General features: G+C 42.6%; 1 protein-coding gene across 3 annotated transcripts in view; it reads right to left on the bottom strand.

Annotated features, from left to right (window-relative positions):
• PRKCB (protein kinase C beta) overlaps positions 1-18,408 on the bottom strand; it is a 340,114-nt gene that overhangs the window by 34,063 nt on the left and 287,643 nt on the right. For all 3 annotated transcript variants that reach the window (XM_045848918.1, XM_045848917.1, XM_045848919.1), the window contains 3 exons: positions 7,466-7,557; positions 5,342-5,404; positions 3,399-3,537 (listed from right to left, as the gene is read on the bottom strand). In XM_045848918.1, coding sequence (XP_045704874.1) covers positions 3,399-3,537; positions 5,342-5,404; positions 7,466-7,557 — 294 coding nt within the window. The remainder of the gene's footprint in view (positions 1-3,398; positions 3,538-5,341; positions 5,405-7,465; positions 7,558-18,408) is intronic.

The raw sequence follows: 18,408 nt of genomic DNA, 5'->3' as shown, positions 1-18,408 counted from the left end.
CTTGTTTCTTCATTCTGTTTCGGTTGAATGTTCATGTCTTCCTTGTGTTACAAATCGTTGATTTGAGTCCTGGTTTCCTTTCTATCACTGTTGTTCCCTGTATTTTCCTTTTTTTCACTTGCACAGCCTTCACTTTTTCCTCTCTTTTGTGACCATATTCAACCATTTCTGTGAGCATCCTGATTACCAGTGTGTTGAACAGTGCATCTGATAGGTCAGCTATCTCTTTGTTGCTTAGTTGTTTTTTTTTTCTGGAGCTTTGATCTGTTCTTTCATTTGGGCCATATTTCTTTGTCTCCTCACAGCTGTTACATTGTAAGGGGCAGGGCCTGTTACATTCACCAGGGCAGAGCAACCTCCATTGCTGCTGTTGTAGCACTGTATGTTGGGGAGGGGTCACAGAGGGAACAATGCTGTTTGCTCAGCTCTCAGGGTGCTTCCAGTCACTTCCCCTGGTACCCACAAGCAAATTGGGCCCTTCTGGTGCTGATTCCCAGGTGGGTGGCTATGCATACAATCTGGGACCCTGTGGGCCTCTCCAACAAACTCTCCTGTGAGGCTGGGAGTTTTTTCTGCTGCTGCCACGCCCACAGGTTTTTTCAGTGAGAGGTTTTGAGGCCTTATTTCCCTGCACTGGAAACCTGGGTTGCGTGGTCTGTCTCACTCCCCAGTTGTTCTTCCCAGTTAATGTGGGACTGACTGGTCTGCCAGCCACAGCTTTGTCCACCCTAGTCTGTCAGCTGCCAATTCACCCACCAGGTGCTCCAGCTGCTGCCTTGCTGAGCACCCTGGCTGACCATCTCTACCCCTCCTACTAGTATGAATGAATGTTTCTTCTTCAACTCCTTGGTTATTGGTCCATACAGTTCGATTTTCTGGCAGTTATGGTTGTTTTTTGTTTTTAAATTTGGTGTTTTCCTTCTTTTGGTTGTGGGAGGAGGCAAAATGTATCTACCTACACCTCCATCTTGGCTGGAAGTCAATTTTCAGATTTTTGATACTTATTACCAAATTGCTAGGGCATGTCAAAATCTAGAATAGTTGTGACCATCCATATGTCAGTATGTAGGGTATAAAACTATGTATCAAAGGGGTTCAGAGGTGATAGAGCAAAGGTGAAAGATCAAGGTCTGAGGTAACTATGTATCAAAGGGGTTCAGAGGTGATAGAGCAAAGGTGAAAGGTCAAAGTCCCAACTTGGGATCCTGACTGCTACTGCACAGCTGTGCAACCTTGGAAGAAGAAACATAACTTCTTTAAATTTCAGTTTCTTCATCTACCAAAGTTCACAATGATATCTATGATGTCATAGGGTTTGTGAGGATGGAAGAAAAATATATGCCTCATATATTACATCCTCAAAATGTTTGCTATTACTGGAACGTTCTCTAATTCAGTGATTGCTTATTTTATTAAGTAAATGTGTCTCCACAAATTTGGTCCATTTATAAAATGGCACGTCCCACCTGAGGTTCTGCTCAGATCAGAAACGTTCTCCAAGGAGAATGAACCACCAGGGGGAAGGCTTTCTGTGAGGACACTTCTCACTGTATCAGTATCTTCACTTCACTTCATATTGATCTTCCTGAGAACCTAACAACTTAATCTTGTTACAAAGGAGAAGAGAGACTGGGGATGTGAAAGAAGGTGCAAGAGGTGATGGTTAGCTGATGGTGAAGTTGGGGGAAGCTGAACCTGCCCCTTACTCCATCAGTGGGCTGGAGAGGGGGCCCCTTGGGCATATTGGCATCACAACCCCCAGGCAACTGTTGAAAACCACGGACATTGGGCCCCACCCTGCAGAGAGTCTGATTCCATCCATCCAGGAGGATGCCTACATTTTAAAAGCTCCTCGGGTGACTGTCAAATGCAGCAAGAGAGCCAGAGATTATGGAACTCAAGGCAGTTCAGGAAGAACTGCCTGACAAGAACATGTCTGACAGTAAACCATGGTAGGCCACATAAGGAAAACTCCATGGGGTCCTAAAAAGGATTAATTCTTTTAAAGGGTGTTTTTTAAATGATTCCAGTATTACAATAAAAAAATACATTTGCATTGTGAAAATTTTAAACTATACAGATTGAGCTAGATTTCTCTTTACCATGCCTTTAACCCCAAAGGTAGCCAATGTTATAAAACCTGTAATCTTCTATATTTTCCATGCTCTTACACACTCACATACATACTCAGAAGAAACATATAGCAGTGTTCTGTGTATTGTTTAATTTTCCACAATGGGTATCATGTTGCATTCATCAGTCTGACCTTGATTTTTTTTCTCTTAACAATAGTCTTAAAGATCTTTCCATATCTACATATATATCTAACTCACACTTTTGAATCAATGTCAGCAGTATTTTATACTATAAATAGTTCAGTCTACTGCCCATTCCCTGACTGATAGCTATTGTTCAAGTTAGTATATACGGATGTACTCTGCACTTCATAAAGGCTGCATATTATTTCCTAGTAGAAATGTTGAATATTGGAGCTTACCATTCCTTTACTGATAGTCATTGAGGTTGTCTGCCAAAAATAGTGCTTTGGTGAAGAAAGGGTTTTGAATACATATCCTTCTACCTGTGTGTGTTTCCAGGAACTAGATTCCTGGAAGAGGACCTGCTTTGGTACAAGAGAATGCAGGTTTTAAATTTTGTGCTGAGTTATTTAATTGCATGGGGTTTCCTGTCACCATTGTTACATATCAAGTGATAGACAATCAAGGAAAGAGGAATTCCAGAATGTCCATTTCTGAGAGTCTGTGCCACACCCTTGGTTCCATTTCTTAAAAAAGCCTAGTAACAGACTGCACAGAAAGAAACCTATCTGGGCATCAATTCAGAGAAAAAGGAAAACTATCCTCTGGCACAAATTTTTGACCCATGATGTGCTAGGGAAACTCATTCGGCAACTGATCATCTCCTTTAGGAAGGGAGGGGGTACTAGAATTAAATCTTCACTCTTTCATTTGTATCTTCATGACCAGAAGAAAAATTCTGAGTCCACCAGGGTTCAGTACAACTACTGCATACCTGTTAAGACACACCCTGTATCATATGTCAGCCCAGGGGACCTCTCTCTCTCATTTCCCTCCTCTTAACAAACACTGCAATGTCACAATTAGGAGGTATCATCTGGCTATGAGCCACAGCAGCTTGATGAAAAATTTTATTGATATGTGATGGATGGTTCTTTTGAGTTTCATTTAAATTTCTCCCAAACCTTGATGTATTTTGGTCCTGAGCTTTTGGATGTGTGCTGAGTTAATCTGCATGCACAATCTCAAAGGGATGACCTGGAGTATGGGAGGAGGACAGTCTGAGGTTTGCTCTACTGCAGCCACGTAGGGAACAGGGGTCATCGGTGCAATGGGCACTGGGGTCCCATTGGCTCTCACCTCAGGGGCGATGTAGTCTGGAGTGCCGCAGAACGTCTTGGTGGTCACCCCATCCCAGATGTTCTCCTTACACATGCCAAAATCAGCGATCTTGATATGGCCCTCAGAATCCAGCATCACGTTGTCAAGTTTTAGGTCACTGTTGCAAACACAAGAATTTAGGGACTTAATAAATGTTATATATTTTAGATTAACCACTCATTTTGTGCAAAACATTGTGCTGGTGTTGTGGGGGAACAGAAGTGAAAATAAGGCAGCCCTTCCCCTCCAATAGCTTACAACTTGGCAGGAAGATCAAGAAGGGTGCACGAACCTTTGTGTTTTTCTTTTTCTACAAAGCAATTGTGCCAAATTTCTCACGAGGACATAGTGAGACATCAGATCTGAGAGGAGAGGCCCATAGAATACTAAATGAAGGGCAGAGTGTCTGCAGAGCACTGTATCCAGTAGCACTTCACAAACTGATGTGTGTAAGCCCCCTTATCTTTTGTAAGAAGAGATATTTTTCACAGAATTATTTTTTTTTATATTAAGGAGAATAATGGAGGAGAAAAACTAGTTGAGAGAACCCAAGTGCTCCAAGCTCTCCCAGGCCAGTTTCTAGGACATGTGCCAGGTAAAACCACTCCTCCTTCTGACATTTACGCTTCATTATCAGAAGTAAAGGGTGAGTGGGGCCTCTGCGTTCAGGATGAGAGATCATCCCACCCCAACCAGACTTCCTATCACCACTCCAAGGAGTAAAAAAAGCCCCAGGACTCTGCAGGCTTCTGGCAAGGACCCCATCTTCCAACCCTCTATCCCACCAACACCCACAGACTTACTATTTTACCTGCCTTGAGACCATCAGGGCTGGTCCCTTTATGCCTTGTAGTCCCACATCCTTTAGTTGCTTTAAAAGGTCCAGGACTCTGAGGCCACCCTAACTCTTCAGACCCTAATCCCATGTTGCCTGCAGAATGATGGGCAACCCAGCACCACCCAGCACACATCGGCCCTCCCCACTGCTTGATGTTTCTCTATAGCTCTTATCACTACTTGACAGATTACATCTTAATTTATGTGTCTGTCTCCCACCACTACAAGTTCTACAAAGGCAGGCAGCTTTGCCTATTTTTCTCACAGGTACCCCCACCACCTGAAACAGTGCTTACTTAGTACATAGTAGGCTTTTGATAAATGTTTGTCAAATGAATGAATGAAATGAACTTCTGTGGTTCATCAGGGTCTCTTAAACAAATCCTCGCCTGTGCCAAGTGCCCTTTGGAAGCCCCATGCCCTTGCCAGTTTCTCTCATACAGCAAAGCAGCCCAGGCTGGCACTGTCTATGCTATTTGCATCCATGTGGTATAAGGAGAATTGCACACCCTGGACTTGCTGACAAATAGCAGCCTCAGGCTCAATAGTCTGCTTTGCATGAAACATAAAATGGTATGAGTCATACAGCTATGATCATATACTTGCTCCTCCAAAAACGGGCAAATGCCAAGTCCCAAACTTAATCCTGTCTTTCAGGGCAAGCTACTAGGAAATCCATTTCTAATTGTGGTTACACAGTAAAACAACACAATTTGTTTCATAATACTATGATCTATCATATTCTGACAGCCAAGATTCTTTGCTTGCTCCCAAAACAGGGGGTCCATGGGCAAGAGAAAGAAGTACTGGGCCCTACTGGTGAGGCTCTTCCTATTACAGCAAATGGTCTCCAGTTTGAGGCTCCAAACCATCCCTGATGGCAGAGTCCATGGGGATCATTATCACCACACACAGCCGCTGAACTCTGCCAGGGCAGTGGGCGATGCTGCCTGGTAGAACACATGCCCAAGTTAGCACTGGAGGATTCCTCCCCCACCACAGAGTCTAATTTTAAAAGCAGTTGAAGAAAGAGGCAGGGAAGGGAGGAGCAAAGGCAGATGAGGAGATAGAAAGTGCTCACGTACCGGTAAATGATGCCCTTGCTCTGTAAGAAGAACAAACCGATGGCAATTTCTGCAGCATAAAATCTGAAATTAAAAAAAAAAGCCATGGAGAAATGCAAGGACATCATATGCTTGGCAACCCTTGGAATTCAATATAATATTGAACTGGCATAGGGCATCAATATCCCACCATGGATGGTCAGCCACCCACCTCATAAAACAAACTATGGGAGTGCGGATAGATAAGCAGAATTTAGAGAGCTATGAGGCTGCCTTAAGAACAAATTGGGGTCATCAGACGTTCAGCAATTACTTAGTGGAAAGGAGGCCATGGGATATGATGGACTAGACAGAGAATGATTGTTTCAGATTATACAAGGTTAAAATATCTTAATAAAAACAGCTACCATCTGTTGAAGGCTGGCCACATATCTAACATCTTTTTAAGTTATTATCTGATTTAATTCTAATAACAATCCTATGAGGTGGGTTCTACTATTACTTCTCTGCTCCTTAAATGAGGAAACTGAGGCTTAGTGACATGAAATAACTTGGCCAAGTTATACAACTAATAAATGACCCAGCCAGGATGTGAAATCTCTTACTGAAGGCCCAGGAGGCAAGAGGCTTGGAGAGAACCAGAAAGCCACAAGGGCTGGGCAGGGCTTTAGGCACTGTGTTATGTGCCCTGATAATATACGTCATGTGTGCATGTGTGTGCACGTGTGAGCATACATGCATGTGTATGCCTGTGTGTGCATGTAGGAAAATGCAAACCCTATCAGAATTCAGGGACAGGTGGGAGGATGGGGCAAGGCTGCACTGAATGGAAACTTCTGGAATGACAGGATAGGGCTCTAGGTGAGTCCTAGGGACTTGCTGACAGATAATAAGATCTTAGCAAATGCCCTAAGTGAGGCTATCATCACTCACCCTAGGACTTGCAATATTGCTGTTCACCAACAGTGGGGGAGAAACATGATGACATTGTGTTCTGCTGCTGGGAGTATACCCTAAGAATCCTGAATCATCAATTCAAAAGAACCTATGCACACCTTTGTTCATAGCAGCGCTATTTACAATAGCCAAGTGCTAGAAACAGCCTAAATGCCCATCAGTAAAAGAGTGGATCAAAAAACTGGAACATTTACACAAAGGAATACTACTCAGCAGAAAGAAAGAAGGAACTCCTATCTTTTGTGACAGCGTGGATGGAACTGGAGAATATTATGCTCAGTGAAATAAGCCAGTCAGTGAAAGGCAAATACCATATGATCTCACCTATAATAGGAATCTAATGAACCAATAAACTAATAAACAAAATAGAACCACAGTCATGGAAACATGGAACAGACTGAAAGTGACCAGCAGGGAGGGAGGAGCGGGATAATGGTGGCAAGAAGAGTAAGGAAGAGTGAGGGACTAGACAAAGAACATGTACGAATGGCCCACAGACATGGACGAGAGTATGGAATTGACTAGGGGAGTGGCGGGGGATGGGGAGAGGAAGGTAAAGAGAGGAAAAATGGGACAACTGTAACAGAATAACAATGAAAATGATTTACTTAAAAAAAGAAGAGATGGGTCTTTGTAGACTGAAGGGGACAGAATGGACTCCCATCAGTCTCCCCACTCAGAAGCAACAGAGCACAGCCACAATGCAACTTGGTCCTCATCCCCTAATGTGGGGGCATGTAAAGGGACCATGGTGTAGGACAGAGAACATGAGCAAAGATTTGGGTCAGAATTCTGGATCTGCCTCACACTAGCTCTGTGATCTTGATCAAGTTTCAGAAAAACTGCTTGGGCTGGGCACATAGTGATCTCTCAATAAATACTGACAAATGAGTGAACAAAACTTACAATGACATTCTCCAAGGAAGCTAAAGGCCTTTCCTTGGGAGTCAGGAGCAAGAATTAGAGATGAAGAAACAGCTATGGTTTTCAAATGTCAAGTTCTTAGCTGATGTCAGGAAGAAAGAAGCATGCTACATCAAGCAAAGTGCCTTTCTTCCTAGCCACACCTTTCTTATGAAGAAGAATCTTCAAATATTTCAACTCCCTATTCAGCTACAAATCCAAAGAAACTAACAACCTGCCCACATATCCCAAGGGAAATAAATGCACAGCAAAGTTCTCACTTACACAGCGTGAGGCTCCTTAAACCGGCCAACCTGCTGGATGTGGTACATGAGGTCACCACCATTCACGTATTCCATCACAAAGTACAGGCGGTCCTGGAGTAACACAACATAACAACATCAACACCTGTCGTTTCTCAGGTTCCAAACGGAGAGCAGGGAATAGCTGGGACTTATGGCCTAAAACTACCAGGACTCTACAACAGGCCTCTAGCTACTGGGCCCATTGTTACCCCATATGCCGCCTTTGTGCCACTGGAAGTATGCAGGTGAGCACCAGTGGTACATGAATCTTCTTCTTAATTAATAACTCTAAGTTTATATTCATTTGTACTGAAAAATATAATTAGCATATGAGTCTTGGGACTTATTTAGTGTAAAGCTAATTTTAGCAAAAAGTGAAAAATATTAAGTAAATCCTATTATGGTTTATAGGTGGGCCTACTGATACCCTCATGATGCCCCCTCATGTTTTTCACCTCTTGGTATTCACATCCTTGTGCAGTCCCTTCCCACAAGGAACAGAAGTGACTTAGTAACCAATAGGATACAGTAAAAATGACAATACATGACTTCCAAGATGGGGTCATAAAAGACATGGCAGTTTCCATCTTGCTGTCTTAAATAACTTGCTCTGGAGGAAGGCGGGGCCATGCTGTGGGGACACTTGGGCAGCACTGTGGAATGGTACATGTGGCAGAGAACAAAGGCCTCCTGCCAAACAGCCAGCACTAACACCCAGCCACGTGAGTGACCCAACTTGGAAACATCCACCAGCCCCAGCCACACCTTCAGATGACTGACACCCCAGCTGGCAACTGGACTACAATGTTTTAATTAAATTTACTGAAGTGACATTGGTTAACAACATTACATAAGTTGCAGTGTACAACTCTATAATATGTCATCTGTACATCGCATTGCGTGCTCACCACCCACAGTCTAGTCTCCTTCCATCATCATGTATTTGACCCCCTTTACATTCTTTATTCTCCCTCCACCCTCTTCCCCTCTGGTAACCACCATACTGTGTCTGTGAGTTTGTTTTGTTTTTGCATTTGTTGCTTCCTTTTTTATAACCTATATGACTGAAATCATTCAGTTTTTGTCTGTTCTTGTCTACTTACCATATTTTTGGGGTTATAAGATGTGCCCTGCCCCCACCCCCGCCCCAAATTTAGGAGGAATAATGGTTGTTAATGCTGCTGCTGAGATCTGCTTACATTTACATTGGTGAAATATTATGTTATTTATGTTATTAAATATTTTACCACATTTTTTGCTTCAAAACTTTTTTCTTATTTTCCTCCTCTAAAACCTAGGTGGGTCTTATGGTCCAAAAATATGGTATTTCACTTAGTACAATAAAGACCTAACTATAAGACTTAAAAATAAAATATATGGAAAAACACATAGGTAATAAATTTACAGACCTTGGTCTCAGAGAGGATTTTTTTAATTTGACTTAAAAGCAAAAAATAAGTGAATGGGACTACATTAAACTACAAAGCTTCTGCACATCAAAAGATATCATCAACACAACAAAAAGACAACCAACCAAATGGGAGAAGATATTTGCAAACAATACCTCATATAAGGAGCTAATATCCAAAATATATGAAAAACCCATACAATTCAACAACAACAAAAACAAACAGTTCACTTTAAAAATGGTCAGAGGACCTGAAAAGACACTGCTCTCACGAAGACATACAACTTTCATTTGAGACCCCAAAGCCAGGACCACACAGGAAAGCCACTCCTGGGCTCCTAGCCCACAGAAGCTGACAATAAATGGTTAAGGCACTTTTTCAGATGCTCAGTAATAAATAACACAGTGACTATGGGGAAAAAAGAATGATTAACATTTGAAAAATAGTGGCTTTAGGAGGGCATATCCAGAAGTATAAGAATTGGGGCCAGGAAAAGAAATCTATACCCTATACAGGGAAAATTTTCAACACATCTTTCAAAGGAGATGTGAAGTCCTTCAAGCCCCTCTGTCCGGCTCAGCTGTGTAAGCCCTGTTCCTGGGCCATGGGCAGCACATAGTAGTAGTAGCAGCAAATAGAGAGTAATGCAAGAAAGACTTCATTTGGAACCCAGCTCTGCTCCCTGGGAGCTGAGTGTATCTGCAGAAGTTATCAAACACCTGGGTCTACTTATCTGGGAAACAGATAATAACTGAGCCCCAGTGTTGTTGCTGGATCCAATGAGACAGAGGTGTGTGAGGGTCCTTGGGCAGCACCTGTGAGATCTGCCTTCTCATCTTCCATCTCAGGGTGTTTGCTAAGTGAAGGAATGGCTCCACCTCTTCTTAGAGACTTCCACATGGGTCAAATCACTGCTTTTTTCCCCACTAGATGATCGACTTAATAAAAAGTGAAAGAAATGAGTGTAAATGATCAGAGTGTCATACAGAGTACACTAGGTGTTATTTTGTGAAATGTATGTTTAGGTTATATTTATATGTCAGTATGGCTGGGTTGCAATGTAAAAGGTTTGCTGTCAAAAGTTGCAAAGCTATTGTGGGGGCTATAAGACCAGGAGCGGGGATGGTGGAGAAGTAAAGCACAGCACAGTTTCTGCTTTTGAAATCAATGTAGGATTTGAAGTCTTCTTCCTATATACTTGACTGGCTGTATAACACAGAGCAGTCACTTAATCTCTCAAATCCCCAGCTGCCTCTTCACCTGCAAGTGAACATTATTTACCTGCCCCATAGAGTACTAAGATGACATATGGAAAGTGTCTAGCATGATACTGGCCATATTCAAATGCTTAACCCACCATTTTAAGAAGTCCCCTTACAATGCATCATCATATATATGTCATATGAGCATTTGTCAAATGAGTATTGAGTGTCTAATAATTAGAATGACAGTAATCATGAAATAAACCTACCATCATGTTAGCACTTACTATATGACTTAGCTAAGTGCTTTATATATTTGGTCTCACTTATCTTTCTAAACAACTCAACAGAAACAGGATTGCCATTCTCCCCCTTTTAAAGACATGAATGTTGAAACTCAGAAGGGATAAGTAACCTGTAAATGGTCACTCAGTAGTTAAGTTGCAGATTCAGAATTTGAACCCAGGCAGATTGGATCCAGAGTCTATACTTGCAACCTCTTAGTAGCTGCCTCCTGTGTGAGCTTCTGGCTAGAAACGGTATGGATGTGTAGTATGTCCTTCCCTCGGAGGGTGACCAGTCCAGTGGGGAGAGAAGGCACATGGAGAAGCTGGCAAGTTAATCAATTATTTTTGAAATGTTGTAGGACTTTCTCAGACGAATACTACTTCACCCTCTCAACATCTTTAATGAGAGGCAGAGAGGGAGGCAGAATTATCATTTCTGTTCCCAGCATCGAATGCATATGACATCTGCAAAATGGTCACATACAACTTAGTGGCAGAGTGGAGACATCAGCCAGAACTGCTGACACCTAGATCCTCATTCTTTGGGGGAGGGGGTTGATAGAAAATAAGCCTCAAAATAGCATCTGTCTTTGCTGCATGTTGAAAAGAACTAAAACACTTGCTTTTAAAAATTATTTTTAAAACTAGCAGATGGCATCGGCCACAGAGAAACAAGTGAGGGAGAGATTTCACTTGCTTGCTTTCTGCTTGGAAGAGCTCAACTTGCCCCCTAAACTCATTAGTCAGAATCCCAGTGTTGGGGGCAGAGCTCCACTGTGGGGAATGCCATGTTCTGTGGTCTTTTCCCACCACTGAGTGTCTGCAGGGAAAGCCTGAAACCCATCATCTTTGAACTTCACTGAGTCTGGCTCTAGCACACCAGGGCTCCAGCTATTACAGCTGGCATCTCTGTCTTTTCATTTTCTGAACAAATGCTTAATGATGCCCACTCTATGCCAGGCGGTATTCCACTGCCAGGATGCTGCTGTGAATAACTGGGTACCCAATGGGAGGGATTCCCCAGACAAGTGCGGAGACCAGACACATTTCCCAGCAGCAACGTTTCCCCATATGGGATAGGAAATGACTTTAGTTAAACTACAGATGTACATGCCATTATCTTGATAGTTTTGTATTTATTTTAATGTATATTGTGAAAAATAAAACAAGCACTTGAAGTCCCTAGTTTTGTGGTTATTGATACGGAGAGGGAGAGTAAGATGCATGGGGTTACAAAAGAGGAGAAGGGCAGGGTGAGACCAGATGACAATACTGGGTAAGGCCATCCACCCAAACTTCCCTGGGCCCCATACTGGATTCAAGGTCTTTATCATGTTTATCTGCCTCATCCACAAACATTTACTTAATATAGAAATATTTTTATTAACTTGATTTTTTAAACATAAGCACAATTATTTAAAAGCTTTAAAACTTCATATGAAATTCATAAATGGAAATTTGTTGTTTCTGTACAAAATAAACACATGTGTGGAGCCTCTCAACTCTTTGTGCCATCCAGTCTGGCTTTGTTTGGTCCATCAATACCCAAAATGACTTATTTTTACAACAAATGCAATTTGTCTGTGTCCTTCCAAGTTTACCTCCCACTCAAAAGTAAGGAACACACTACAGAGGCCACCTACAGCTGGTATGGACCAGAGAAGGGAGTTTTAGAACTTCTATTGAGCAGTTGTTTTTTCAAGTCATGCATTAGCTGTCCAAAGGGCAAAAATGATGCATAAAATAAAAGTTTGCCCTCAAAATTTTGGTTAAAACAAATATACAGCGAACTCAAGCCACCATCTAAAATAAAATGTGATAAAAGGCCCTATGTGAGAGGCACAAAGAGAGAGCTCTGGTGGCTCTGGCCACTGTAACTGCCTCCTACTCCTTATGAACTTTACAGTGCCCTCCACAGTGCCCTGAAATGTGACTCATCCCCTATTCTTTCTACCAAGTTACTCTAAGGTCTCAAAAGATCTTTCTCATAGTCACATGCAGTAGTTTTTGATTAGGACTTATTTTTTTTGTACCACATAAAATCAAAAAGTATTTCTTGAATATCAACTGAAGGCTCAGCTTGGCTCTCTTCTACTTGCTCAATTTTCCAAAGAGGACTTGTCACAGTCCAAAACTTCAACTTTCATCCTCTGGGCTGATGAATCTTGACTTATGTGTCTATCCTTTCCCTTTCTTCTGAGCTCCAGTCTGCTCCAGCTAACTATAAGACATGGGTGTTCCACTGTCAACTACAGTTAAGCACTTGACTTCAGAAAGTCAAGCTCGCCGTCTTTCTTTTCAAACTAGCCAGTCTGCTAAGCTGTGTTTCTTTCAAACTGTTGTTGTTATTCTTGTTTTTCTTCAGTACACATTACCCTAGTCTCCTAAGCATGAAATAACTTTGGTTAAATTTAAATTTCCTTTCTCCTTCATTTCTCTCATTCAATCAGTAAGTAAATAATATTAAATGTCTGTCACTGCATTATGCAAAAGTGTTAGATAGAATTTCCCAAATTTAGAATGTGGGTATAAGGACAGTCTGATTTAAAACAATGACTGAATGGCAGCATTCACCTGGGAGGCCCAGGACAGGGCAGAGAATTCAGAGATCATTGTTCTTCTTCTAAGATAGCTGCAAGTGGGATGTTATATCATGCCCATGTGATTGCCAGGGGAACACCTGCCATTTTTAATAAGATACCACAGACAGATAAAATCAATAATGTGGGCACGTCTAAAGAGCAGGTCCCATGCTCTCAGGTGGGTTGCAGTAAGTATTTACCTATTTAACAATCTTGAATCATTTCCCATGCTGGTCAGTGAATTATTCCTGTATAAAAGCTGTTCCTCTTATCACTCAGATCCATCTGTTTCTCTTGAAAACCTGTGCAGTGCCGTGGTTAATGAAAGCTAGTCCTGGGTTCAAGTCCAGTTATACTGCTTATTCACTCTGGGAACTTGCATCAGATACTTCCCCTGCCTTCCTGAAGGGAGGTAGTACTATCTTTTCCTTTATAGGGGTGTTGCAAAGATATATCATCTGATGCACATCAAATCCATACAAACTCAGAGCCTCACTAGGATGTGGGTTGCACACAACTTTTCTTTCCTCTGTATTCTACAGCCCTAAGATCACTGCCAGAATCAAGTAGCTGACGCTCCTCTAACTTTTTTCAACTTTCAAAGCCTTGCCCTTCCACATAGGGAGCAAAGTTCTCAAGGGCTATGACCATCTCTCTTCTTTGGAATTCTATGGACCTTTGATTATTGAATGCAGATGCAAAGCCACCAATAAGAAGGCAGAGAGAACCAGGTTGTGTTTATTCCTACTCACCCCAGATTTATATGCCTTGGTTGCATTCTTGGGTCCTTTCTTGAACCCAAGGTCCGCAAATGGCTGTAGCTGCCCTACAGCCCTGACACAGTAAAGCCCTCAGCTTCCTCTCTCCCCTGCCATTGCTCACTGCATGCCGTGTTGGCACTGCCACAGTGTGTTATGCCCTGCTCCAGCTCAGTTAGTTTCCTTGGACTCAACATGATGTCTCCCACCTGATATGAGAACCAATTATTCCTTCTTAAACTTTCCTACCAAGTTAGTAGTAGCCAATTACCAGCTGATTGTGCTAGGAATAAGACATCTGGCCTGCCCTAAACCAATCAGGCTCTCTTTCCTGTGAGGATGGACTGGAACCCAGGGAATCTGATCGATAAGCAAATTGCAAGGGGCCAGGAAAGCCATGTTACCATATCCAGGGAGAAACACAGACAAGGAGAAAGAAACAGATCTCTTCCAGGAAGCTCTGAAGTTACAATTTCTTATTCTTTGTGAGGGTCAGGTATAAATTTTCCTTTGGTTAGTTCTTTCCGATAAAATCCTTTTAAAAAAACCTTGAGAAAGTTTTGAGGAGGGGTTGTTTTGTTTCTTGCAACCCAACCATCACTGACTGAGTTTACTGCCAGACCTTCCTACAGCAACACCCTTACGTCAGACCATATCCTTGGAAACTGCTGCCAGGGCACAGCTGACTCTGACTTACCAGGACTTCCTGGGCACTCTTGGTGCTTAACAGACATGCTATCAGGGCCACCTCAACAAGTCCAATCATCCTCACTCCCCTCCCTGTCCCCTGCTGCATTCCGGTTGATGTTCCTCCCAGCATGCCTTGCAGCTGAGTTCTTGCTGGGCCCCCACAGCAAATTTGGGAAGTAACTTCTGTCCTTCAATGACTCATAAGTCTAATTCAATTTTTTTTAAAAAAAGAAGTGCATATGTTCAATTGAAAAGAAAACATTTAAAATAGATGTTTTGCTAAGGAGACTTAACTGTCTGTACCCACTGGCAATTGGGAAATTGCATGAATGTGCCAGGCTGACAACTGCCCCTTGGAAAAACACAATCCTTCTGTGCCTATGCAGCAAAGTGCCCTTTTGCCCAGCTCTGATCATTCAGATAGGCAGCGCCTCCCTTTAGTGTTTCCCATGCACTTTGTACATCAACTCTTTTAACCTATCCACTTTAAAGATGATGAAACTGATATTCAGAGCTATTAGGTGACTTCCTGGAGGTCACACAGCTGGTAATCACAGGCCCAGTTATTGAACTGAGGTGCTCAGGCATATCCCTCTGTGCTTCTGGAGCAATTCCCCTAAGCCCCATTCACCTACAGCCAGCTCATTTACTGAGCAATTCTCTAAAAATTCAAACGTCTTCCAATGGCTGTTGCATCTGTTTGGGTACGAACATTTGCTGTCTTGTGGCACACTGACCACTCTGTAAACTGTTTTGCTATAGACACTTTTCAAAACCAAGACATTTACCCATGGTCCCCTCCCTAAATCGAATCAATATTTTGATTGGTCTATGTCTGTCTCTTTCTGACTTTTTTTCATGTGCACAGTCAATTTTAACACATTTAAAATAATATCTTAGATAGAATTTAATATCCTACATTTTCTGTCAAAATCGTGCCGTGCATACTTTTCAAAGTTTTTTAAAATCCAATTGTTAAGAATACATCTGATGTAATTATGCTTTTCTAACAAGTTTTTAGAAATTAAACTTGCATCATTTTAAGAATGATAAAAGTTGTTTTGTATATTAGTAGGTTCTTTTTTCCCTTTTATCTATTTTGACCACCTGATTTTTTTTATCCTGTTAAGGATCTTTCAACTTTAAAATTCTAAATCTCTGGCAAGACAAATATAACAAATTTGCAGCATGCTATACCAGATTTGTCATTTTTAAAGGTACCTAATTCATAAAGAAATTCTGGGTCACAAAATACAAAATGACAATCCACTCAGGCTATGCAGTGGCATCCTCACTGCTCCTCACACACGACTGAGTATGTTCCCACTGGGGCTCCTGCACTCCATCTCCCTGATGTCGAGAACACTTTCCCCCAGATACTCATATGCTTCACTCCCTCACTTGCTCTGGTCTCTGCTCAAATGCATCTTTATCAGAAAGACCTTCCCTGGTCATCCTATGAAAGATAGCATCTCTTTATCCCGATCCATCCACCTCTATCTGTTTTATTTTTTGTTGCCATTGTTATTATCTGTCTCCCCTGTTAGAACAGGGACTTTCTCTCTTTTGTTCACTGAGGGACCCCTCACAATGATGCAGCTGGGTCCTGATACATTTATGTGAACAAATAAATATTTGTTGACAGAATCAATAAGCATTAGTAACCTCTGTATACTCGCAGTAATGATCTGACTTTTAGGGACACTGGCGTATAGACACTGCCTACTTTTAGCCCAGGCTCCCTCCTCCTGGGCCTCAATCTGGGGCTCAGAGAATATGCAATTCTAGAAGGTGAGTGTGAGCCAGATGACCAGCTTTGCAGGCCTTCCCTGAAAAGGGGTGTCACCTTCTTGTTTGTGTGAGCCACACTAACAATGGTTCGCTCATATATATGCAGTACTCCCCACATTTTAAAATCACTCCCACATGATCTTTCCAACATTGCAATGTCCTTGTGGGGTCAGTAGGTGGGTGACTCCTTCATAGTGGAAGGAATACCTGAAGGGGCATCAGGACACCTGCCACTTAGCAACTGTGGAACCTAACCCCTTCCGTCTCTCTGAGGGCCCATGTCCTTGGTGCAAAAATGTGAACAGCAGTAGTTGCTTATAGTCTTCTTGTAAAAATTAGATGTGATCATGAAAGTAAAAGTAATTTATAAACTAGAAAAAGGAATCTGGAGTGAAGGCAGAGGCAGGGTGGCAAGGTATTTGGGTTTGGGGTCCCAGAGTCTTGCAGAACCAATCCCAGTGCCAACTGTGTGACGTTGCAGGAGTTACTGAACTTCTCTGAATACCAGTGTCCTCACCCATAAACTGGGGATAGTAACAGTGTCCCCCCAAAAGAGGTGTCAGGAAGATAACATGAGAGACGACCTATAAAGAGCTGAGCACATGCCTGATGCGTGCTGAAGCATTTGCAGTACTAACTCATGCTTTTGTCTTTTTTTTTATCATCACTGTTAAGGCTATGTTGGTGCAACTCAACAAAATGTACTGGCAAAAGTCTGGGCTCTGAGTTCAGTCATGTGTTATTTTAGGGAAAACTACCCGACATCCCAGATCTCCATTCCTTCTACCTGCAAAGTGGGATGACAGACAGGTAGCCTCCTCTGTTGCAGTATTTTGGGGAGCCTAGAAAGAAACAAAGGTTTTGAAGGCACACAGGATGGCAGACACTCAGATGGAAAGTGAGTTCCACTCAAAGTTGGGAAAGCTGAGGGACAGAGCAGCACATGCCTGCACTGAGCAGGTGGAAGATGAGCAAGACTCTTAGAGCCAAGGCCCTGCTGAGCCTGGAGTTAGGCTGGCACCAGGGATCCCACCCCAGTGGTGTCAGGGAGTGGAAACCAGGAGATCCATACTCAACATACTTAAAAGGCCTCATAGTAGAGGTTAATGTAAAGCCCTTTGGAGCCTGGCTGCCTGAGTTCAAATCCTAGCCATAAAATACTAACTGTGTGGCCTCAGTCCCCTCGTCTGTAAAATGGGAATGATGGCAAGATCCATCCAAGGGTTGTCATGTGGCTTATGATCATTAGCCCTGAGCCTCACAAACTGTAGGCATTATGATGTCTTTGAAGTCAATTTAATTTATGTAAAACTAAAATATATGTGCTTAGCTGAAAAAAACCCCAAATAAATGAAAAAATTTTAATGGGTGCTTTTCACTCAAAGAACCTGTGCCACTGAGTGAAGGCAACATGGGTGGAGGACTGGCCCCTCCCCCAGTGGCCTTGCCCTCACGGGAAGTGCATCTCCTGAGTCAAGTGCAACTCTAATATTTAAAGTCACATCTCTCCCCTCACACAATATAGTTTCTAGAGACGTGGTGACTGTTTAATCTGATCCTCCCAATGGGAACGCAATCTGTTCACTCCTGGACTCGCTGCACCTGGAGACTGTGTCAGCCTCCAGCAAGTGTGGCAACTCCATGGAGGATGAGCACCACACACACACATGCTCTGGGCTCTCTCTGGACCTTTCACCTTTTCCCTGGTGTGTGGCAGCTCCTTGGGGGGGGGGGGGACCCAGCACACTGCAACTTTCATGAGCACCCAGGCCCTCCTCCCTCCTTCCAAAAAGCATACTGAAACATGAGTGAGTGAGGCAGCTCAGTAGTTAAGGAATAATTTCAAACTTAATTTATCATGTTTAAAACAGTAAATTACAAATAAAAATATTAACTTCAACAAATCACAGATGACTAATTTCTTCCAATCTCAACACATCCAACTGAAATGGAAAACCCTGCTCCTCTGACCCTGGCCTCTACCTCGAGTACAAGATCTCCTTCCCAGTCTATTTACTAGACTGAGACTGTCCTTCATCTGCTGAATTCAGTGAGCCAATTTGGGAACCAACATTGGAAACAAGAGAAGACAGAGAAAGAGGAAACCTAGAGGTTTGAGAGTCTAGTGTAGCCCCATCTCAGCCCCCACTTGAATACCTTGAGGCCTTAACTCCCCAGACTTGAACTGGAAAGAAGCACTCCCT

The sequence above is a fragment of the Phyllostomus hastatus genome, unplaced genomic scaffold (assembly GCF_019186645.2).
Source record: "Phyllostomus hastatus isolate PE091 unplaced genomic scaffold, TTU_PhHast_1.1 phas_contig_64, whole genome shotgun sequence".
In the NCBI taxonomy this organism is placed as follows: Eukaryota; Metazoa; Chordata; class Mammalia; order Chiroptera; family Phyllostomidae; genus Phyllostomus; species Phyllostomus hastatus.
Note: the sequence above shows the minus strand (reverse complement) of the source record. Positions and strands in the feature narration are given on the sequence as shown.